General features: G+C 40.1%; 1 protein-coding gene across 4 annotated transcripts in view; it reads right to left on the bottom strand.

Moving 5' to 3' along the window:
* Positions 1-1,255: 1,255 nt before the first annotated feature.
* The window catches only part of LOC143300210 (protein BANP-like), a 28,514-nt gene continuing 4,443 nt past the window's right edge, over positions 1,256-25,326 (bottom strand). Inside the window, exons 2-13 of one of the 4 annotated variants that reach the window (XR_013057632.1) lie at positions 24,596-24,767; positions 23,254-23,330; positions 21,338-21,507; positions 19,922-19,980; positions 19,250-19,312; positions 18,651-18,726; positions 17,357-17,520; positions 15,914-16,149; positions 15,274-15,423; positions 8,515-8,684; positions 6,064-6,182; positions 1,256-5,089 (exon numbers count right to left, since the gene is read on the bottom strand). Coding sequence is in view for 3 of the 4 variants with exons in the window: in XM_076613777.1 (XP_076469892.1) it covers positions 8,556-8,684; positions 15,274-15,423; positions 15,914-16,149; positions 17,357-17,520; positions 18,651-18,726; positions 19,250-19,312; positions 19,922-19,980; positions 21,338-21,507; positions 23,254-23,330; positions 24,596-24,740 (1,269 nt within the window). In the remaining variant the exon portion in view is untranslated. Of the gene's footprint in view, positions 8,685-15,273; positions 15,424-15,913; positions 16,150-17,356; positions 17,521-18,650; positions 18,727-19,249; positions 19,313-19,921; positions 19,981-21,337; positions 21,508-23,253; positions 23,331-24,595; positions 24,768-25,326 lie in introns of all 4 variants that reach the window. The other 3 variants (XM_076613777.1, XM_076613778.1, XM_076613776.1) reach the window with 3 other exon arrangements.

Raw genomic sequence — 25,326 nt, 5'->3', positions numbered from 1 at the left:
CTCTACGCCTGCGAGACTTGGACCCTGACTGCGGACATCGAGAGAAGAATCCAAGCTGTCGAGATGAGATGCTTTCGTAGACTACTTGGCATCTCCTACAGAGACCACATCACTAACACGGAAGTGAAGAACAGAATCAAGCAAAGTATTGGACCCTACGAAGACCTTCTGTCCATAGTGAAAAAACGCAAACTTAGGTGGTATGGACACATCTCCCGATCATCTGGTCTTGCCAAAACGTTCCTGCAAGGCACCGTACAAGGAGGCAGAAGGAGAGGACGGCAGAAGAAGAGATGGGAAGACAACATCCAGGGGTGGACAGGCTTGACGCTCGGTGACGCCCTGAGGAAATCAGAAAACCGTGAAGAGTGGAGAGGGGTGGTGGCCAGGTCAGCAGCGGTGCCCCAACGGTCTGAACCCAGACTACGGGAGAGGTGAAGGTGAAGGTGAATTCAGAAATACAGCCATGTGAAAACGAAGACTTCCGTATATTTACGGAAAAAAATCTCTTCTCTGCTTATGAGACAGCTGGAGCATAGCACCACAATCACCAACAGAAGCACGCTTTCTTTCTCTCCACTTTCATTTCAAGATGTTTGCTGACATTTACTTCTTATGTTTATTTCAACACAAACTGCAGACAAGATCTTGTTAAAACTTTTGAGGTGTTATGTAACTTATAAGTGAATCATTTTTTTTTTAATGCTAAAGGTACAATCTTCTCCTTTGTTGGACATCTCAAAGAGAAACTGCTGTGTCTGTAAGAGCTTTGTTGTGTCAATGCACATGCAATAGTGTGTGTGTGTGTGGCTGCTCTCACACATGACGTCTGAATTCCCATTCCAAAGACGATAGAATACACATGCCTTACCGGTTTCGTAATGAAGATAATGTATAATGCAAGCAGTCAAAGCAGAACAGCGCAGTATTCCCTCAAAACAACCGTCTCTCAGGACAGAGCTACCCTCCCTGCTGTGACAATGTTCTTGGCAACACCTGTAGTGAAATGGCTTGCGATGCCCTTTGTTGCTGCTGAAATTGTCGGTGTTTACATACGTGATGCATGTGTTCGTGTGTCTGTATGTATGCATGTGCTTCTGTGTGCAAGCGCTCATATGTATTATGTATATGTTGCAACAAAACATACAAGCATGAGCGTCCAAGCACGCACGAGTGCATTTAAGAGGACTGATATATATCAGGAGTGAAAGAGAGTGAGAGAGAGAGAGAAATCATTCACACACACAAATCCACCTTTTTTTTTCCATCATTTTAATACCCCAAAATAATGTAGTCATACAACATTCATTCAGTTACAATTCCTGAATGAGGAGACAATTCAAAAGCATGGAGGACTCATTTGTAAAGGGATTATGTACAGCTACACAAACACAAATCAGTTCAAAAGGGGCTGCTCTTCAACAATCATTTACATTCTGCCATTCAATCATTTACACACCACCACACTCTCTTTCACACACCAACATACAATCATTTACACACTGCCATACACTCATTCACGCACCATTTGTACTGCCTTACAATCATTCACAAACCACTATACAACTATTCACACACTGAGGATATAGACAATCCATACACTGACAACAATCTCAACTTCAAATTCCACATATATGCACGCCAACACATACCAGTGAGAGAGCATTTTCCTTTCTTTCTCCATGTTGGGAAAAAAACAAAACAAAAAAAAACACCCCCAGACAAACGAAGAATAGAAGCTTCGTTTAAGTGTTTATAAATGCATCTTGTACATGAACAGTTAAAGCATGGAAGGATTTGATGAAAACAAAGGGGACGACAAGATAATTCTCTTCAATCCCAAATTTGTCCACTTCAACGTTTTCCTTCCTGCACTGGAAGCATTACTGTTTATACCCCCCCTTCCAACCCTCCCTTCTGTTGCACCAGAAAGGGACCAAACACAGCAGTGTCAAAAGTCATGCCATCATTCTGCTTTCACTTTCTGCTGACATACAGACACATAAAAAGTGTCCAATTTTAAGGCATGGAGTTTTTGGTTGGGGGTCGAGGCCACCACTTAGAACATGAGGATTCCACATTCTGACTGACATGGATTTGTGTCCAGTTTGCCGCCCCCCCTCTCTCTCCATGCTGTCAGCACTGTTCCCAGTCCTTCAGTCTAAAGACAGGACTATCAAGGTCTGATTCTCTACTGCTGGGTTCCATCCCTCTTCATAATGTCTTCACTGTTCCCAGTCCTCCAGTCAAGACAGGACTGATCAAGAACTGATTCTCTACTGTTGGGTTCCATCTTTGCTGCATGCCCTTCCTTCCCTCTCACATCCCACCCTTCCTCCCTCCATCATCCACACAGATAAATACTGTGTCCACCTTTTTACAATTCATGTCATTAAACACATCACATAATTCAAAGTTCCGCTGCCCACCCCCCATCCCTGCCCCCCATGGCCATTCAAGTCATGGACAAAGCCTGGAAAGCTTTAACAAATAATTTATTAATTAAAAAAAAGAAGAAAAAAAATCCCAGCTTAATTCTTCATTGCATGCACAATACATTGAGATACACTGTATACCTCATCTCCCTCTCTTGCTCTGATGACTTTTATCTCCTTGAACTGACTGTCAAGAGGGAAAGGCTGCCTCACGTCTTTGCACAGCACATCAGTTGTATATTGTGTGTGTGTGACACAGAGAGAGAGAGAGAGAGAGAGAGAGCAGTCCATGCAAAACAAGGAACCACATCAAACCAAACCATAACTCACCAGCAAAACACCAAACAACCCCCCCCCCCAAAAAAAACAAAAACAAAAACCAACACTCCTCCTCCAAACAAACCAGTCGCACTCACCCCACACATCCACTCTTCTGTCCACAATTTCTCTCATTGCACAAACTGGGATCCAGAGCACAGAAACTGCTACAGCCAAACCAGCAGACAAGGCATACAACTACCAAGTCAATCTTCAATGTTGGTCGGTCGTTTCACTGGTCATAAACCATCAACCATACCAGTTCCTGTGTTCTTGAGACTCACCTCAAGAAAGCTGCCAGCTAGAATTAAATATGGTGATCATCAACATTGATGATGAAAAAAAAAGAAAAAAAGAAAAAAAAAAAAAAAGATGCTGAGATGGATAACAATGATGATATTTAAAATGGGAGATGATGGACTCTTTTGAAACATGAATCTTTTTTTCGAAAATAAAAATGAAGAGAGAGATTTGCCAGGCTATATGAAAAAAAAAGGAAAAAAAAACGAAAGAGAGGTAATACCATGTTCAAATGTTACGAGAAAGGAACATTTAGTGGTGGTGCATGTTGCTAAATGGGGGCCAAATCTGTCCGCTCTGTGCTCAGTGCCCCACAGAAGGACAACAACTGAGTGCAGATGGAGAAATAGTTCTGGTTTTTGATCCATCTGAGGGTTTGGGGGGAAAAAAACACACCAGAAAAACGCAAACACGCAAAAGGTTATGAAAACTGCAGATTTCTCTTCTTTTTTCTCCTTGAAGACCCAGAGATGTGGTGCAGTGTGTATGGATCAGTCCCCACACTCTGACACCACCCTAAGGTCAAACACTAAGACAGTGATTGCACTCTGCTCAGCCCTCACCTGAGCTTGCTCAACAGTAGGCAGGCCCAGTGACCAAGGTGGTGGGTCGTACACTGACCAGCAGTCTACAGGGCACAGTCAACAGCACTGACCCTGCACTAGTGGCTGTAAGCTGCATCATCATTCACATCACCTTGTGACACTTCAGGAGGGTTATTCCCTTTCTGGCAGTGATTCCCCCAATGACAAAAACCCTGATGAACAACTTCATGTCTAACAGCTGAACACATTGCACAGTCACAAAAACCAATTAATTGAAAAAGAACAAAACAACAGATTCCCCACCCCAACTCTCTCATAAAAGGAATATCTGATTCCCCTGAAGACGCATCAAACACTTTATAGCACAAACCTATATTCTATTCATTAACACCCATCATCAACCCTCCCCGCCTGAAAGACTGCAATTATTTCTTTCCCTGGAGTTGCAGAATTGCCAACTAATACAACGATACAGCAGAAAAGCCATGGTGCCCCTAGGAAAAGCAAAAAATGTCCTGTCATCTATCTAACACAGAGAAAAATAACACACACAAAACTGACAGTGAAAACCAGCACCACCACACATTGCCCCTTTCTCTGAAATAACAAAACACCAAAAAAGAAAAAAACAACAACAAAACCAGCAGAGAAAACTGTTTTCAAAGGAGAGACAACAATGAAATACAGGCTGCCAACAGATTCTCCACACAGAATGAATGATATCAGCCGCATTGTGACTCAACCGTCATGTCTAAGGCGAAAACAACCCTGGTAAATCTCTACCTGTAAAACTGACAGTCATTCAGGATGGCCAGCCACCCTGTTCACCTCATAACCTGCCAGTGCAGGAACAGCACAAAACTCCAACCATGCCTTGTGGAATAGTCAATACCATGAAGGACAAAGACGTGACAACAAAATATTTCAAAGGAACCAGACACAGTGGAGGGATGCAGCAAAACGTATGGGCAAAGACAGAGAAGTCATGAGGCCATGAGATGATGTTCCATGAAGGTGGTGGTTTGTGGGGGTGTGAGGGGAGGGGGCAATGGGGGCGTGGCAGAACTCTTGTGACAGAAAACTGAACACAACTCCTGCAGAACTGTGCACAGTCCTCATGGCACCTCACTGATGGAAGCAGAGATAAAATAACATTCAAACGTAAAACAAAGCAATCAGACACCGTGACCAACTAGTTAGCTTCGTGGACTGATGACTGGGATGATGCAGGTTGGATTCCCTATGGAGGATTTTTTTTTTCAAAGGCCTGTGGCTGGCTGTTGTCCAGAGCTGAGTGTGCTATGCTCAAATGGGAAGACTGGGATCATGCAGTGGAGAGTCTTCCACTTCACAAATGTGTCTTAAATGTGTTGTCTGTATCTCAGCCTGGTTGATGCTGGGGTTAATTATGAGCACAGCCTTGTCAAGTCGTCACAAACCTAAATGGACCTCCCACAGCAGCACCTTCATCACTCCCACTGCCATTCATCACTGTCAAAATATAGAAAGCACAAAGAGATGCAAGGGCTTTAAGACTCACTTATGATGCACACTTAGAGAAAAGAAAAAAAACCTTTTAAAAAATAAGTTTGTTAAAATGTGTTCTGTATTTCTTATAACTATATAAAGCTTAGTGTTAAAAAGAAGAAAAAAAAGAAAAAAGGTTCACAGCAGATTCAAACCATGGATTTTCAGTTGAGAATGAGTGGTTTTATACACTGTCCTAACACGGGTCCAACGATGACATTCCAAAACTAATATTTGAGCATGTTCTTTTAGCAGAATCAATCAACATCAGTAATCAAAGTGATAAGGCTGTTCAAATCATGTTATCTTAATATATCTTGGGCATTTCAGAATTCATTTCAAGTCTGAGGTAAAGGAGACTTCCCACTGCCTCAAACACACTGCAATATGTGTCTTTTTTTTCTAGATCTGACAGTTCCGTGTTCAACAAGCTTCAGTAGTTACAGTCACTGAGAAACTATGACACCTTCCATTCAATTTCCCTCTTCTGTTCATTCTAGTTAATTCAGTATCCACTTTAAAACATCCATCGCGTCACGCTTCGCAACATGTTTCATCAAGATCTGCACAGACCAGTCTAGACAAGGCTGACCTAAATTGAGTGGAACGGGCGATTCAATTTTTTCTTTTATGTTCATTCTAGTTAATGCAGTGTCCATGTTACAATATTCATATGCAGAAAACATGTCAATAATATATTTAGTGTCACCATATGTGTTCTGTCCATAATTTGTATTTCTTTGCTTTTAATTGTGAACAAGAAAAATGTGGTCATGGCATCGCCTATGTTCCGGAAGCTGGAAATGAATAACACAGTGTTCTCAGAATCCGGAATAAGCATAAACGAAATAAGCCTTTCACAACTGACTGCAGATATAACTGTGGTTTAGGGGTAACTGCATGATCAGGTGTTCAGCCACTTATTTTCTTATGCTTACCTCCCTTGCAAATGGTGACTGCCATGATGAGTGTTCAAAGCAATTTCTCAGCAAGTTTTGGCAACATGGCTGCCAGAATGTACAGTACAGAAGAGGTGGCAAGAATTCTGTTTGATTTTCTGCACAATGTCAACATCAACAACTATGAAAATGTGACAGAAAACAAAAGTTATGTTGTTGTTGATCAACTGACGTGATTCTGGTTATCCTGATGATTACAAGCTACAAGATACATCAACAGGAATGGGGCGAGGTCTTGTCAGAAATGGGTATAAAAAAAAAACACCTCAATATTTTAGCAAGAAGCCTTCATTTTGGGGGTTTTATCAACTCTCAAACCCTCCAGATGAAAGCTTCAAGCCAAAATATTGTTTACAGCGAGTTTTTGTGTTGTAATATTATGTGATCATGTTTGTGGGTGTTTGGGTGGGAAGGTGTGTGTGGGCGTGTATGTGAGTGGTTATGTATAGGGTTTGTTTTAAAAATGATAGAGCAGGAAACAACATAATTACATTTAGCTGTTGTGTCTAATACATTTGCTAATATTTTAGCACTATTTCACCCGTAAAAAAAACCCCATGAATTATCCTTTTCTTCCCCCTGAAACATTCTGTGTATTTTTTTTTTTCTCTAAAAATCCGAGTTATCTTCCCGTGACTGGGAGTTATGTCATTCTGTCAACACTGAAGTTACGATAATTATGTTCTCTGTTCATTTTCCTTCAAAAAAAAAAACATGTACTTTTACACACTTTTGAGCATAATTTTAATTTTTGTGATTTTATTTATTATTTTTTATTATTATTATTTTTTTTTAGAAGTTGGTGATTATTTTGTAGAAATCACAAATAGTTCCGGAAGTGAAGGGGTTAATGATTCGGAAATATGACAAAATTCAGGAGACGTACCGCCTATTACTGGTATGACTGAATATTTTTTTCCTACTATGTTTAAGCCAAATTTTGTATTGGCAGACAAATTATTTCAAGAGAAAGTGGCAATGTGAAAGTTTACCACGGACACACAGACATACACACACACACACACACACAGACAACCGAACACTGGGTTATAACACAGACTCACTTTGTTTACACAAGTGAGTAAAAAATAACCAAAACTCTGGGGCACAAAATTAAAAAAACAAAACAAAAAACAACAACAAATAAACAAAACTGAAAAAAGAAAACAAATCCTAACACCCTATCAAGGAAGACTGCTTCAGACAAAAGTTTGAGGTGAGTGGGTTTTTTTAAATTTTCTTTTCATTTCTTTTTTAATCCTGAACTTGTTGGTTTATAATAGCATTCAAAAACACTCACAGATCTTAATTTACTACACTTGTATTCCAGTCCTATGCACTTCATAAGCAATTTTTCTGCTTTTGTTCAAAGTACCGAAAACTCCGGACTAAAAAAAACAAAACAACATTCATTTTAAAAGGAAAAGAAGGGAAAATGGCTGCCTGAAAAGAGGGTGCTACATTTGTAAAGAGAAGGGAGGTGAAACACTAAGGGAGGCTACTGGTTGACAGTTCCTTTTGATTTCTCAGCTTGGGCGGAGCAGTATTTTGCACAGGACAGGAACCAGACCCCTGCCCTCCAGAGACTGTACCAGTGGGTCAGGGTACAGAAAGTGTAAATAAAAATCTGCTTCTACTCTTATGTAAGACTGTCTTTTACTGGCACATTCAAAGCTATCATTAAAAATACAAGTTTGTTACATCTGCAGCAGATTGTTAAAAAGAGCTGTTGCAAGAAAGATTGATTTGCTCAAGACAGAGAGACAACATTCTGAGAGCTCAAGTGAGGACTGATCTGCTGAACCTGCAGAAGAATGTTTGAAGAACTGTTGCAAGAAAGACTGTTTTGCTCAAGACAACATTATGAGAGCTTGAATGAGGACTGATCTGCTGAAAGACAGAAACAGACATGGCAGGTTAGGCAAGACTGTTGTCCTCATAGAGGACCTCACTGAAAGACTGGCTGGGACACTTGTCAAGACATGCAGAAAATCTCCAGTGAGAAAACAAAACAAAAATAAAATAAAATAAAAAAAACAACACAACAGGACACACCCACGGAGCGTGAAAATATGGGTGAGATGAAGGAATCAGTTATGAATTGTCTACACTTCTGTCGTGAAAATGAAAATGTGGTTTGGAGACAACAGTGCAAACAGATGTTTGTTTGTTACTTTGTATAAAAAGAACAACAAAAATTACCAAATTACAGAGGAACAGCAGAAAGAAAGAGAGAAAGAGAGAGTAAGTGACAGACAAAGTAACACAGCAAAGAGACACAGAGACAGAAAGAAAGAGAGAGAGAGAGAGAGAGAGAGAGAGAGAGAGAGAGAGAGAGCGCGACAAAGTAAAGGACAGAGACACAGAGAGAGAGTGGAATAATACTCTGTAAGGCTGCGAAGATGCACAGAAAAGCTGCAGGAGGATTACAGGGTGATGTTGCCAGTGAAGGAAGGGGTGGAGGAGGTGGGTCATTCGGCGCCATCGGTGGCAGGGGTGACCACTGCGTTGTGCTGGATCTGTAGCACCTCCCCAGAGTCTGTGGTCACCGTGGCAACGTGACAACCCTCCGGTAAGGTCAGGTCGCCCTGCTGCAGTTGCTGCACACAGAAACACACACTGCACAGGTCTGTGTCAACGGTTAGGTGCAATAAACACTGCACTGATGTGGCTATGCATGCCTATGCTTTCTCCTTGACTCATGGATACATTTTTCTTACAAGAAAAACCTTGTTAATTTCGTTAAAATTGGACATGAGACAAAATATACATGTGGGGAGAGGCACAAGGACCCATGTCAACTCAATGAAGTATTAAAAAAATAAAATTTCATTACAACTGGACACAAGAAAAAATACATAAAAGGGGAGAGGCATGGGGACCCATGACAACAACTCAGTGGAGTCCTGGTCAAATGGCATGTCAAGATCACATCATTCTGGTCCATTTCTACCAATAACCCTAAAACATTACAAGCTAAAAAGAAAATTCAATACACAAACACCACACAGATATGAAGCAAATATCAGTCACATACAAAAGACAAAATTTAAAACAAGTCAATCAAATTAATACTTTTTCTTGAGCTACGTGTGTGGTAGTATGGATCTTATATGTCTTATTCATTAAACATTAACAGCAACCAAGATGACATATGAATAAAAGCTTTGTCCCATAAAAAATAATTAGGTAATCTGTATCATTTTCCTGGAAAACCATTCTTGATTTGGAACTGTATCTGAAATACTTCTCTGCCATTGGAATAAAAACAGGAACAAACTGGGTTGAGCAGCTGTCTACCCTACCTGGATTTAAAACTAGGTCAGCATCAGTTCATGCTCAGCCTTTTTTTTTTCAAAGCATGCAAACCATGACTTGTGCTTAGTGTGAACACTTGGTTCACTAACCTGCAGAGTTCATGACAACAGTGAACTTGGTCAGCTGAGATCAGATCACTGTTGTGTGGGCAGTGCAGTGTTCCGGTTTGCATTTATGTGGACAGCCAGTCCTTCAACTTTTGTTCAAGTCCTGTTGTCTTTATGCTGTTAAGGTAAACTGTATTATTTCTTACTCTCTCTTCAATTTGAGAAAGATGGCAAGGGAAAGCATTTTCAGTTTTCTTACCTATTTTGTTTTTAGAAATTTTGTTACTTTGTGACATTCAGAGTTCTTCAAATGATCAAAAGAAACGTGTTAAGGCTTGTTACTGTTTTGTTTCTTTTGTGTGTTTTAAAAAAACAACTTTTTTTTCTTTCTAAGAAAAACAAAAATTCAACAATATCTAAAAACTTAGTATTTTGAAAGAGTGCTACACAGAGCAAACTGTTATTTAAAAAAATGATAAGCCTGAATAACATTGTGTTGGATTGATAATCTTCACTTTGAAAAGTTTGAATACTGCATATGGGAATGATTCTGTTGAACAACCAATGCTACAAACGGTTGTTTTCTAGAAGCATAAACTATTTGGTTAATCTCAAGTGGAATGAACGGGGGCGAACACTTTTATGTAGCACACTGCTCACTGCTTGTAGCACACCGATCACTTCTTCTAGTACACTGCTTACTTCTCGTAGCACAACGCTTACTGTTTATAGTACACTGCTTATTGCTTGTAGCACACTGATTACCTGTAGCACAACGCTTACTGTTTATAGTACACTGCTTATTGCTTGTAGCACACTGATTACTTCTTGTTGCACACTGATTACCTGTAGCACAACGCTTACTGTTTATAGTACACTGCTTATTGCTTGTAGCACACTGATTACTTCTTGTTGCACACTGATTACCTGTAGCACAACGCTTACTGTTTATAGTACACTGCTTATTGCTTGTAGCACACTGATTACTTCTTGTTGCACACTGATTACCTGTCGCACAACGCTTACTGTTTATAGTACACTGCTTATTGCTTGTAGCACACTGATTACTTCTTGTTGCACACTTATTACCTGTCGCACAATGCTTACTGTTTATAGTACACTGTTTATTGCTTGCAGCACACTGATTACGTCTTGTAGCACAACGCTTACTGTGTACAGTACACTGCTTATTGCTTGTAGCACACTGGTTTCTGCTTGGAAGCCCACTGCTTTCTGCTTGTAGCACACTGCTTATTGCATGAAGCACACCACTTACTGCCTGTAGCACACCACTTACTGCTTTTACCACATGGAAGCTGTTGACAAGAGGTGTCTTACAAAATATTTTTCGACAAGTCTGGTCTTGCACCCTTCCCACTCTTAGTTGTGCCCTGCTTCCTTTCAGGGTGTTTCCATTAACATCTTTCTTCCCAGGTTATTTGCAATCCAGACGATAAGCCCTCCCCAGCAGGATGAATACACCCTCTGCCTTAAGTGCTGGCCTGCACCACCTATGGTGTGGGTTGAAAGATTAAGAAAAGATGAAAAGAACACATTCCTTTATACGTCAACCTCCACCTCATCACCTAGACCTCCTCCCCCACACCTCTTGCTCCCATCCCATTAGACAATGATGATACCACTACTACTACTACAAACAAAACACTAACAGTACATGGTCCTGGATAGTGCAGCACAATGTTGCGTCAACACTCCACTCACACAATTCATGCACCTTCACCACACACACTCATGAACAGCCCACAACACAAACAGCCATTTACAAAGGCAAAGGAAATGCTTTGTAGAATATACACGTCTCAAGATTGATTTTCAAGTTAACTAAAAAAAAAAGGGACGCTGTTTTCCTCAAGAGTCAGAGGACAAAGGATGAAGTTCATCCTGTGACTCATGAAGGAGACATCATGAGCAGCTGCCTGCATTGTCCAGAGCATCAGCAGTGTTGTGGAACCAGGTGACAAGACACCCTTTCAATTTAGTCAGGAGTGAGGGAGGACATGATCTGAACATTTCACCAGCTTGTTTACATGCATACTGCACAAATGTGTTTTCTGGGCAAAGACTGACATTTCAAACATTTAATTATCAGAGGTTATCTTCATCTCCTAGCATTGGTAATTGCTGACATTTGCACATTTGAATGTTGTGGGGGAAAAATGCTTGTGAGTGACCATTATTCAAGATTAATAATTCAGATCATTAAAGATTATCAAAGTGGTGGATTTCATTTTCCATCTTCCTGAATATGTGTGTACATGTGTGTGGTTCAAGTGCTCTGACATATGTATACTCCTTTGTTCTGATGTTTTGGGGAAAAGTAATTCTGAACTTTTTGAAAAAAAGGTTTTGAAACATATTTTAACACATCTATCCTCTGAAGATACTCTATGAACACTGACAGCTTAACTTCAGTTTTCTTGTTTGTTCAGACATCTGTTTAGGATTCATACAGATTTTTAGGACAAAAAATCTGGTGCATTTTATGGGCTTTGAAGGGACTCAAAACCAGAAATTAGGAACAACACATGACACAACAGGTTAAAAAAAATTACCAACTTCTCTGTACTATGCCCATCTTTTCACTGAGCTTTTTTTTCTCCCCAGTTATGTTCATTTCTTGAGGACATGTACATTTGTTCATCATGCAACACAATCTCTGTACATAAAGCCTCTCAACTCGCCATATGATATGCAGTTTTCTCTGCTTTTGGCCCTACATTAGGAACCTTTGTCTATTACTCAATGTGTGCGTTTTCACTTCAGCTCAGTGAGATTGTGCACTTGCGCACATCTGAGTTTTCCTATCAAAGCGGATTTTTCTTGAGAATATTGCCAGGGACACTTTTCTTGCTGTGGGTTCCTTCATGTGCCCCAAGCGCATGCTGCATTAGGGACCATGGTTTATCATCTCATCCAAATGACTAGCATCCAGACCACCACTCAAGATCAAGTGAATACTGGTGAGTGTGGGATTAGAACAAGGGCTGTCAGATTCTCTTGCTTCATAGGCGGACGCGTTACCACTAAGCCACCACTTCACATAATGAACACACCTACACAGAAACATTACAAAAGAGTAAGAGGGTTGAAAAAACACTTTGACACTAACGCAACATGTCACACGATCCATCCTTTTCGGTCAGCCCCACTTGAGCCCTGATACGGCCCTTCGAGGTCAGCTGGGTGATAAGCAAGATTTCATCTGATCAGTCCTGCTTCCTAACCCTCTTCCATTCTACTGAAAATAGTGTTCACAGAAAATGCACAGTAACAGCCACAAAATAAGATCCTGACGCAGTCTCAACTTCTACCAACTTCCGATTTTATTTACGACTGGTGAAACGATACCCTCAATGAAGGACAAATAAAGGAAATGTAAAATTGGTACTCATATCCAAGGATTGAAGATGCATTCCTGAAGACTTAAACAAAACAAAAACCTGAACTATGTTTGAAGACAGCAGCATATTCTCAACACAATCCAAAAAGAAAGTAGAAATGTCAGTTCAACAACTCCAGAAATGCTAAAGAAATGTAACGCCATAGCGATTGTGACCATTACAGTTACCACAGACCCAAAAGCAGAGTACCCTGTGCTACCAACACTTGCCCCAAAATATACCAGTCATCTACCCTGAACTACACACACCATGATAATCAACCCTGAACTTTATCACAAGGTTTATAAAAATAAATGCTCACTGACCCAAAATTAGGCCACAATCTACGAAAGTGTGGCAACGGTACTGCAACACTAGCTGAAACACTGTGCCAATGGGGGTCTCAAAATGGCCTGTCCAAAAGACAAAACCACAAATGACGATGTGCTCGCTATCTACCACATTGATGAGAGCAACTGACTTTGTAACAGTAATACTGAAAAATTTGCAGCTAGAGTCATGGGGCTGCTTAACCAAAGTGCATGACTTAATACCAAAACAAAGTGAAATCAAGGGGAAAGAAACAACATTGACAAAACGTCAGTACAGAAATCAGACCAAGATGGAAACACTCCCATCCATGCTACCAAACATCTCTTACTCTTCAAACAACAAGCTAAGCATCAATTTCAGATATTCCATCCAAAGTCTTGCAACTTCTCAGGCAATTGAACTGTAACAAGTACGCAGCAGGCAGATAACACACAGCTCAGGACAAATCCCTCTTTCATCTTCTGTCCATTCTCATTTTCAGAAGTTTTATACTTCATGCTAAACAATTTGGATAAAAGATCTGCATTTATTTCCACTTTCAATAGTACACACACACACACAAGAATTGTACAGCAGCTGTTTTCTTTCTTTACTATTCTGTTTCTTTCAAGGACAGAAAACCTCCAACTCAAACTCAATTCTGCCTATGTTTTGGATGAACAATCAACTGTTTCTACTTCCTCATGACTCCGACCTGATCCACAGTTATGTTTGGTCAGCAGTGTCAAAATCTGCAGGTAAAGTATCAGTCCTGAAGCTTGAACCTGTGTGTCTGCTCACCATCAGAACTGTTGAACTGCAAGTCGTGTGCTGAGATGTAAATGTTACCTCCAAACTTCTGTCAACATTTCACCTTTAATAATGTGCCTGCAAATGTCAGCACCAAAAAAAAACAACAATACATACATACACACACACACACAAAACATTTTTCTTTCTTGTACATCTTGATGGCTGTTGTATACCATTATGCATTACTGCATATCTAATGTTTCTTGTGAAGCAGTTAGAAACCACAATATGGGAAATTTGAGCCATAAAAGCACATTGTTTTATTGTTTATGTAAATTATATACTCTTATTCTTCTTCTTATTTTCATTGATGGTATGACCTTTTGCCAACTCCAGCACAGCTATCTGGCTTGGAAAACTCAAACACACCACACAGAATCTAACATGCTGGCAAGATGGCGGACAAACAGCCAGAGGAAGGATATTTTAATATTTTGTTATATATCTTAATAGTTTGTTTTAATCATTCATTTCTTTTGTAAATCTTTATAGGACTAATCTTTGAATTCAGATTCTGTTACATTGCCATTATTAAAAAAAAAAAAAAAAAATGTTGGTAAAGAAGTAAACAGTCACACACCATACATGCAAAAGGACTTCATGAACAAGCAGAATAATGGTCACCATGCTTGCTTCCTTTTCACTTCCTTTTCTGTCTCATGGAAACAGTGCAAGTCCTTGAGTGTAAAGCACAGAAGCTGCTTCTATGGCTTGCATTTTTTTTTTGTTTGTTTGTTTTTGTTTTGATCTTTTGGATGAGTGGGATACATTTAAGATTTTTTTTTTTTTACATGGTATACTCAGATTGATGTCCGATTATATGGCAGAATTTTGCTGCTTTGAAACACTCATTTTTATTCACACGAAACTGAGGAAAAAAAAAGAAAGAGAAGAAATCAACTACTGCCTATCATGTGCTGCCTGGGTTCTGATGCCCACAGACCTTGCCATGATGTTGCTGCAAGCCATTAAGTGCTTAACTCTCACTCATCTGGCAAGCCAGTATCTGCTTAACTCTCAGACTCATTTGCTTTGTCTTCAGACTCATCTATTTTTTTTCTCTAGTTTCAGTTTCAGTTTGTTTCTCAAAGAGGCGTCACAGAGTTTGGACAAATCCATATATATGTTGCACCAACATCTGCAAAACAGTCTGATTTTCCAGTCAAACATGAGAGAAAGGGTGAGAGCAGGAATCAAACCCATTCCCGGACCCTCAAAGACACTGTACTGGCAGATAATCATCTTAACTATTCTGCCCCATTTCTTCCTTCTTTGATGGACTCACTGTCGGTACCTACCCCGATGACTTGGTCTCCCGACAGTATCTGTATGTGCTGTGCTTGCTGTAGCTGTGAAATCTGTTCTGGAGTGGCGTGGAGGATCTGGATTTCTCCCTGCTGAGTGGCATCCCCTGCCATGGCCACTGCCGCCTGGATGTCCACCTCTCCCTGCTCACCACGCAACACACATACTGTGTCATATGCACAACACACATACTGTGTCACACACACAGCACAACACACACATACTGTGTCACACGCACGGCACAACACACACACACACTATGTCATGCACTCACCCTCAAACTTATGCACAGCTTCACTTATTCCAGTTTCAAGGTTTCAAAGCATGCAGACTGATCCACATGTGCAACACCACATCTGCTTTGATGCAATAATTTGTACACTTTGGACAAATATCTCAAAAACAGAAAAGACTTAATAAAAAAAAATTTTAAAAAGAGAAAAAAAAAGAGAAGAAAAACAAATGCAAATATGATATAAACATACACATTTTCTTCAAGCTTAGGCCTTGCTGCTGACATAATACAACCAAAAAAACAACATAAAGAATCACACAAAATGACTTACAAATCATGCTGTCACAGGGTCAGTACAGCCCCCCCCCACCCCCCTCCAAACCAGTCCACCCACCCACCTGGTGTATATGCAGCTCCCCATCCTGGCTGATGGACTCCTCGTCACTGGCGCTCATGTCACCCATGTGGTTGTTGATGTTGACGTAGGTGGATGGGGACTTCCCGCGGAAGGCCTTCACCGTCAAGGGCATGCCCCGCTGGCGCCGTCGCCAGGCTGTGCGGCACTTGGAGTCTATGTTCTGCTTGATGCGGTGCCAGTCGTTCTCCGTGATGCCGAACCGATGGATTAAATGACCTGAAAAATGGCAAACCTATCTTGGTGTTTTTTTTCGAAGGTTTTTTTTTTCTCCTTAAACTTTCAGGTTATGTTCTAGATGTTATCTCAAAATTATTCTGAATTAAATCCCCTGAAAATGGCAAACATATATATATTTTTTTAAATAATTCTTAACCCCCCCCCCAAAAAAAAAACCACCACCTTTCAAAGTGATGTTCTGGATGTTATCTCGAAAGTTTTTTTTCTGAATTAAATGACCTGACAACACTACATGGTTCTGGGTGTTATATCTTATTATTTCTGACTAAAATGACCCCACAACAATACTAAAAAACTAAAATAAAATAATATAATTTTTTTTTTTTTTTAATTTTTTTTTTTAAACCCAACATTCTGGATATTATCTCCAACCTGAATTTACCTGACAAACAGTCCCAACTGAAATATAAACGTTTTTATGTTGCTGTCTGAATACGGTCTGTAAATCACAACATATCATTTGGGGGGAAAAAAATCAAACATATGCCATGCCACAAATATAGTGCTTGGCTATGTAATAAAAAAAAAAGAAAGAAAAAAAAAAGGAAAGTCAGCAGGGATCAAGTGCAGTGACCACAACCCATACTAGTTGCTGCTGTAGTCTTTGCACCAAATCTCATTGTGTTGCACTGATAAAATTTACATGTACACATCTGCATTTTAGAAATCAAGCAAAAGTTATTTGTTGAAGGATTACAAACCAGTGCGTTGTTCATTCTGCATTTAACCGTATAACAGAATGAGAGAGAATCGAGAGAGAATCGTGAGAGAGAGAGAGAGAGAGAGTGTGTGTGTTTGTGTGTGTGTGTGTGTGCGTATGTGTGTTGTGTGTGCATGCGCAAGGAAGAGGGTATTGGTGCCAGTGTGTAAATCATTTGATATATGCTTCAGTTCACATGTCTGTGTGTGTTCTAAATAAGATTTATAGAGGCACAAAAGCAAGTAAACAAGTTACAACAAAACATTACCATCTTTAAAATAACACAACTAGCACCACGGTTTCTAAAAAAATACCAAAAAATACCAAACACTCCTTAATAGTGTGCAGACACATGCACACACACACAGTGTGTAGCACAGAGGTACACACACACACACACACACAGAGGTGCACACACAGAAAGACATACAAAGGCATGCACATACACACACACACAGAGGTACGTGCACACACACACACACTCACAGCGGATGCCGTAGATCATGAGGGGGTCCAGCTGTTTCTTGCCATGCTTGCCCATGCCGGAGAGGTTGGAGGAGGCCTGTGTGTCACGGTCAAACAGGTAGTCCAACAAGGTCAGCGCCATCTTCTCTGGTGTGCGACAATTGGAGTGCACATGCAGCAGGTCGCTGCACACACACACACACACACACACACACAGAAGACACCCACACAGAAGACACACACATACACACACACTGCACAAGTTAACACTGGAAAAAAAAAATCACAAAGATAAACCTACAAAACAGTTCATCACACATTATCTTAACCAGCTCCTCAGGGCAAATAAGATAGGCTGTGCTGAGGATGTCAGCCGTTAATCAATTTATCATCCCCAGATTACAAAAAATCGTAAAAAAGGAAAAAAAACCCACAAACCAACAATACTTCAAAGCCGAACAAAATATTAATAAGAAAGGTCATTTTGGCAAATAACACTGCAGAATGGACAGGTAGTGCCCATCCCAGTGTTTACAATCTCACTACCTAATCACCAGAGCAAAACAGCACACACAGTACAAAGACTGAGGAAAAGAGAAAAAAAGTGTCAAGACTTGCTCGAAAAAAAAAAAGGGGGGATGGACTGGGAAGGCAGAAAAAGAAGACAACAGTGAAGGAAGAATTAATGTTGCAAAATTCCCCTCCTAAACATGTGTGAATGATGAGCACCTGAAATTATCATGATCAGTTATTGCCTGTCGCCCCTCCTGGAGTGTTTGAGATAAATGCACTGTCTAAATTCTCCTACATACACCACCAGTCACGTTCTGTGAACTCTTTGAAAAATAATGCATGCCGACTAAGCATTCTCTTACATGTATGATGGTAGTAGCTCTACTTCCACATGAGTGGAAAGGAGATGCTACAATGCCTATGAACAGCATTTTTCTCTCTTTTGAAAAATATTTTATGTATCTATCCATTTATTAAAAGGTTCTATCAATTTATTAAAAGGTTAAGTTAAAACTTCTAGATGGAAACAAGTACATGGGTTACATAACGCAAGTACAATAATAATGTATTTTGCTCTAAAAGTTCTTTCACTCTCACCTGAACTTTTATTTGTTGGTTGTTTGTTGAGACTTTATGAGTGACAAATCAGTGATCATCCTATCATTATCCATGATCATTGCATGTAACAACTGATTTCAGCAGGATGCACTCTGCTCAGCTTGAATACATATGCTGTTTCCTTGTGTGCATGATATGCTAAATTTCAATCCTTCACTCTATGGTCAAAGAAGGAAGCAATCACCTTGGTGTGATGGGAACCCGGACTCTCATTTCAGGATTGTTTTCATCCCCCAGCCATGTGCCGTTAGGAAAATCGTCTGCAACAGTGGGTGAAAATGAAGTGAAAAAGAAAAACAACAAAAAACAAACAAAACAAAAAACATAAAGAACAAAACAAAAAACTGAACTATCAACAAAGAATGAAATCTCACATCCTGGTATGTTTATGCATGTGAGTGTATGAATGTACATGTTTGTGATGTATAAGTGTGTGTGGCAGTGTGTGCCAGTGTGCGTATGAGTTTGGGTGTAAGAGCATGTGTGTGCACACACAACTGGGTATGTGCATTCATGCTGGCACATGTTTCACAGGACTCACACAACAATGCCATCCCTTCAGCTCAGTTTATGCTGATGTTCTTGTTTGCTGCACTGTTGTTTGCTAAACATGACATGAATCAGAACAAAGACCAACTGCAAATCTGTGTTACTGTAAAGAACTTGAAGCCTCTTTTGAGCAGCGTACAAGAAAAGAGGAAAGATTTTGGGATAATGGGTGCGGTCTTGTCACAAGTCTGTGTGTGTGTGTGTGTTTAATGACTCAAGAAGCATTAGACAAACCTTCTGTGTTGAGCGTGATGAGGGTGACGTTTGGTCCAAGATTCTGAATGCCATCCGACATGCCTTCAGAACAGATAAAGCTAAAGAAATACTTTATACATACCTAGAATCTGACACAGACATATACAAGTTCACACGTACATACACACATATATATGCGCACACACACATTCACAAAAACAGATCACACTGACGCCCACAACTCTATACACATGAATGAATTCATGTGACAATAAACATGTAATCTACCCAAGAAATACAAGCAAAACTAAAAAGGGCCATATACACTAATATGAATAAATTTTGTTTTCACCACTGTGGCAAATAGAAAATTATATCAACCTTCTGTTCATCACACTGTTATCATTTCCTCTGTCAGAGACAATATTTCGACAGTGATTTTATCAATATGTAACTCATAAAGTAACTGTAAATTGTGCTTGACTATTATCAAGATAAAGTTATTCATGAGTAGGCATGACCATAACCTTTTCCCTCTTATTTCTTCCTTTTCCTTTCTACCCTTTTGCCAAATCTGATCAGATCATTAGCAACACTTTGCAACAATAACTTGACACGATGCTTTCAAATTTGTTCCACTAGACTTTATTGTATTATTGGTAAGTGAGGGCTAATATCATTTTAAGTGGTATGAAACATGATATACATTACCTTGTGGATCTCCTGGCTCAATCTTTGTACCGTTCTGTGGCAGTCCTACTATGACAGCACTGTGAGCACAATTTACCCAAGACTTAAGACTGGTTCATCATCAATACCAAAGTACAGAAAATAAACCAGTCTTGAGTGTTTCACATTTTTAATAATAATTATCATTAATGATGTTAATACTACTAACAATAGTGAAGTGGTTACACAGCGCACCCTTCTAAAATGAATCAAAGCTTAACATGCTGCACCCCCCCAACCCCCCAAAATGAAGGAAGAATGGATAAAGAAATAGCTCTCAGTGTGCACTAGTCAATGTCAGTGAAGGAAGAATGGATAAAGAAATAGCCCTCACTGTGCACTAGTCAATGTCAGTGAAGGAAGAATGGATAGATAAGAAACAGCTCTCAGTGTGCACTAGTCAATGTCAGTGAAGGAAGAATGGATAGAGAAGAAACAGCTGTCAGTGTGTGCCATTGTTCTAGTCAGGTAAGACAATAAAAAAAAAAATCAAAAAAAAAATCATGCATTACAAAAATCGTACTTAATATTCTCTTCTACACAATACAAGAATCAATACTGTATTCATTTGAAAAGAAGCTAGTGATTCCATACAAATGCAGAAGATGGGGCAGATAAAAAAGAAGCAAAGAGCACCATACATAAAGTTACATCAACACACATATTCATGCATGCACATTCAGTCTCTCTCTCTCTCTCTCTCACACACACACACACACACACAGAGAAAAATATATTTGTCACTTTTGTTCTTCAATAACTTTTCCTCAAAGTTTCGGTTTCTCACTGAGGCTTCACTGTGTTTAGATAAATCGATATATGCTACACCACAACTGCAAGGCAGATACCTGACAGCAGCATTACCTGATGTCCTAGTAAGGCATTGAGTGCATGCATATCAAATTTGTGTGCCTCGATGTACTAGTAAGGCATTGAGTGCATGCATATCAAATTTGTGTGCCTCGATGCGCTAGTAAGGCGTTGAGTGCATGCATATCAAATTTGTGTGCCTCGATGTACTAGTAAAGCATTGAGTGCATGCATATCAAATTTGTGTGCCTCGATGTACTAGTAAGGCATTGAGTGCATGCATATCAAATTTGTGTGCCTATCAGAGTGGAATTCTTCAACAGAATTTAGCCAGAGGACAACACTTAATTAAGCTGCCACAGGTTCTTTTTCCATGTGCCAAGTGTGTGTTGCACATGGGGCCTTGGTTTATCGTCTCATTCAAATGACTAGAACTCAGTTTGGTTTTCCACTCAAGCTTGGAAGAAATAGCGAGACCAGGATTTGAAACCCACACGCTCACAGACACTGTAATGGCAGATAAGCACCTTAACTATTCTACAACTTTTATTTCTTGAGGAGAGAAAAGGAGTAAAGCAAGTGACTCACCCCCGTCGTGATGAATTGCTGGAGATCATGGAGGAGTTTTGTCGGGAGAGATTGAGCAAGGAGTCCACCTTTTCCTCCAGGGTCTGTGTCCTCTGCACCAGGCCGTCCACCCTGCTCTCCAGGCCGTCCAGCCTCATGCAGATGGCCTTGTTGATGGTCAGCAACAATTGCTGCCGCAAGACACAGGTCACATGCACAATGTCAACCACATTGTCTACACAACATCCACATCTCAAGAGAACAAGACTACACGCGCTTCATTCTAACAGTTTTAGTTTCAAGGAGGTGTCAAAGCGTGTCAAAGCGTGTAGACTCACCAATGTTAAGTAACACCACATCTACTGCTGAATAAAAACAAAAACAATAACAAAAAAACTAAACAAACATACAAACAAAAAACAACAACCCCAACAACAGATGCCTGACCTTCACAGAAACCCAACACTCTGATCAGATCAGATCAGAACCTAGAGAGCCCACTCTAGGTTTGAGTAAAGCATTTGCATAAGATGGAAAAAAAGAAAAAGAAAGAAAAACACACACACAAAAAAAACCCAACAACAAACAAACCAAAAAACAACAAGTAAGTGAATACATAGAAATACAGAAAAGTGAAAGATATGTACAATGTAAAAGACAAATACACACAAAGAAACACACACACACACAACGATACACACTGCAACCCCACACTTTCTTGTAACATGAGGCAGAACATCAACAGAGTGACTCTTATGTTTGATCCTGATACAAGTAGAAGTATTACAACAATCATCCTTTTCATATCCTTTATCTATCATAATGCTGAAATGTATCAACATGTCATAGTGCAAGATGCACACTTTTAGTGGTCAGTACTGGTCAGTGAATAGTCCAACAAGGTCAGGAAGTCAATATTGCATAAACATTGATAAAATGCTGTATTATGAAAATTCTGATAAGCAGAAGTCAGTGTCTGAGTGTGGTCAACTTTCGGTCAAAAACCTGTCAAAGAGACCTGAAACTGCACAACTGTCACAAAATGATACAATATGAGCAACCAGTGGGCAGTAGAGATCAGCAGTGGCCAATCAGTGGTCAAAAACCTGCCAAGACATCACAATAATGTACAAACAAGACAAACCAAAGTAATCTTAACATTTTAGCACAGTGGTTATCAGATAAAAGTACATAAGATAGCAAAATGTTTCAGATGGAAAGGAAAGAACCTCTTCAGTCTTTGCAAGGACGAAAAAACGAAAACAACAAAACATTAGTAATGGTTAGCAGTAGTCAGTAATGGACAGCTAATGGTCAAATCCTGTCAAGAAGTCCTAATTTTACACAATGTCACAAAGTAATGCATTTCAAACATAAATAATGGTCAGCAGTGGTAAAATACCTGCCAGATCATCATACTAATGCGCAGACGTGATAAAATTACTCAATCAGAGCACTTTTGAATGGATAAAGCATAAACCTTGGGGAACACAGACCTGGCAGGACACAGTCCAAGAAAATGCATATTTGGGGCAATATAGTCCCGGGTAAACATAAATCTGGGTGAACTTAAGACATGGATCAATGTAACATTTGGGGAACATGTTATAGGGATGACCCCCAATACAACCCTGGTGGGTTGATGGTGATCAGTTTTCCCCCACCTCTGATGTCAAGGTATGTCCAGAGAGTTCCTGCCTTTATGAGTTTATCCCCATTATACATGTGCAAAAGATCAATAAAACATGTGAAAGGTCAAGTAATCTATGCCAATGTCTGGTTTGTTACAGAAGCATGAACACACACAGTTTGCACAATCCCCAAAACGGATGCCCACTTTATGGAGTAAAAAAGGACAGAAATGCTTTTTCTTTTTAAGAATGAAAATTAGTGTTGCAGACCTTGAATGTAGAAGAATTAGCTGACAAATGGATTACCTTGAGTGACTGTTCTGTGTTGAGCTCCAATTCACTGTCGGTTCTGGGTCGTTTGGCTTCTGGTTCCACACAACCATCTGTAACATAGAAAGGAAATTTTCTACCTAAAATTATGTTTGAGTAGAGTGTCCGCAAATCGATTGAGATCGCGCCTTAATTTTAGCCCGATCTCCCAATCGAACCATGTAATTATGTGACCTGGTTGAAGACATAATTTGACAAAAAACAAGAACGTCAGAGAATCGACAGTCAGACAGAAAATACGAAAGAACTTAGCCATATGAAGAGCACAGGAACAGGAGTCATAATGGCTGCTGGAAAAAGAGGGTGCTAGTCAGGGGGGAAAAGGAGAGGTTACCTACTACTGTTTGCACAAAACAGGAATGTCAGACCCCTGCCGGAGTCTGCATTAGTGGGTCACGGTTAAGTATGTGTAATTAAAATGTCATTTTCTAGACTGGCACCAAAATAAAAGAGCTCTTAGTCTTATCCCCAATTCTGAACAAGTTTCTGACTCACTTGTATAAACAGTCTTTGTAATAAGCCTGTGTGTGTGTGTGTGTGTGTGTGTGTGTGTGTGTGTGTGTGTGTGTGTGTGTGTGTGTGTGTGTGTGTGTGTGTGTGTGTGTGTGTGTGTGCTTTTGTGTTCGTGGTAAACTTTACGAAATTCATTTCCTCTGAAAATACTTTGTCTGCCAATACCAAATTTGGATTAAACATAGTAAAAAAAAAAAAAATCTTTACAGTTACACCAATGATAGGTTGTAAGTCTTCCTATATCAAACTGCATTTCTGGATCATGAATGGTTTATTTCGTTTATGGAAATCCAACCAAGCACCAACAGTTGTTCACGTATAACGTACACAACACAAAGCCATCACACACAACACTTAACATGTGCATATACATATGTATATATCTACATCGAACATCACAAAACCTAAACGACGAAATCTAATATCACAACACCAGTTCTTTCAGTTCTCATGCTTGGTGGCAAAGTCCAGTGACAAAATGCTCTGATTAACTCTTTCACTGCCAAGTTTCTGTGTGATAAACACACCAGTGCCAAATACTTTAGAAACGATGCTCTCAGTCACACTCACAGGCTTTGGTTCATGTCAAAATAACACAAGGGACTTGTTTACTTCAAACGTGGCTGCAACTGTCAAGCTTTGTTATAATGTGAAAAATGGTCTTATCAACATGTCCCCTCAATGTCGACAAAAGACGCCTATGGCTGTGCACTGTCTAGTCAACAAAAGTTGCTTGTGGCGGTGAAAGAGTTAATACGCTGTTCTGCGATTCTGCCGCCAGTGTCACCCACCCACCCCTCCTCACCTTGCATGATGGCAGTGGTGCCGTCCACGTGGACCTGCGTGACCTCCCCTGGCAGGCCAGCCACCAGGCCTGGTGCCTGAATGGCCACTACCGTGCCCCGCTGCAGATGGGCCTCCAGGTCCTCCACTTCCCCCTCCGTGCTCATCCTGCCTCACCGGGACCCTTCCCACGCCTGTCACACAACAGACATGGTGTGATGAAGATGAGGATACGGATACTTATACATCGCCTATCTTCGGTCAGAGACCCAAGCTTTCAGCACTTTACAAACATGAAGTCATTTTTGCTCGACATGCTGCCACTCAGCTAGTGTCTACCCAGCTTCCCATGATTACTGCTATTCTGGTATTCATACTTACATAGCACCTGTCTATTGTCAGAGACCAAACGCTTAAACTCGAAGCAATTTACACAGTCATTTGTACAACAGGTTGCCTGCCTGGGTAGAGCTGACAGCTGCCTTTAGGCGCTCATCATGAATGAATACATGATATGAATACTTCTACAGCACCCATCTTCTGTCGGAGACCAAGCTCCCAACAGCACTTTACAAACAGGAAGTCATTTTTGCATGACAGGCTGCATACCAGGGTTGAGTCAAATGATGGCTGCCATTGGGCTGCTTATCATTCATTTCCTGTGTCATGCAGTCAGGTTTCAGTCATGCACACATACACATAGTCATACAGACATGTAACATTTTACATGTATGGCCATTTTTGTTTTGATTT

This window comes from Babylonia areolata, chromosome 26 (genome assembly GCF_041734735.1).
Source record: "Babylonia areolata isolate BAREFJ2019XMU chromosome 26, ASM4173473v1, whole genome shotgun sequence".
Classification (NCBI taxonomy): domain Eukaryota; kingdom Metazoa; phylum Mollusca; class Gastropoda; order Neogastropoda; family Buccinidae; genus Babylonia; species Babylonia areolata.
This window is presented reverse-complemented; position numbering and strand designations above follow the sequence as displayed.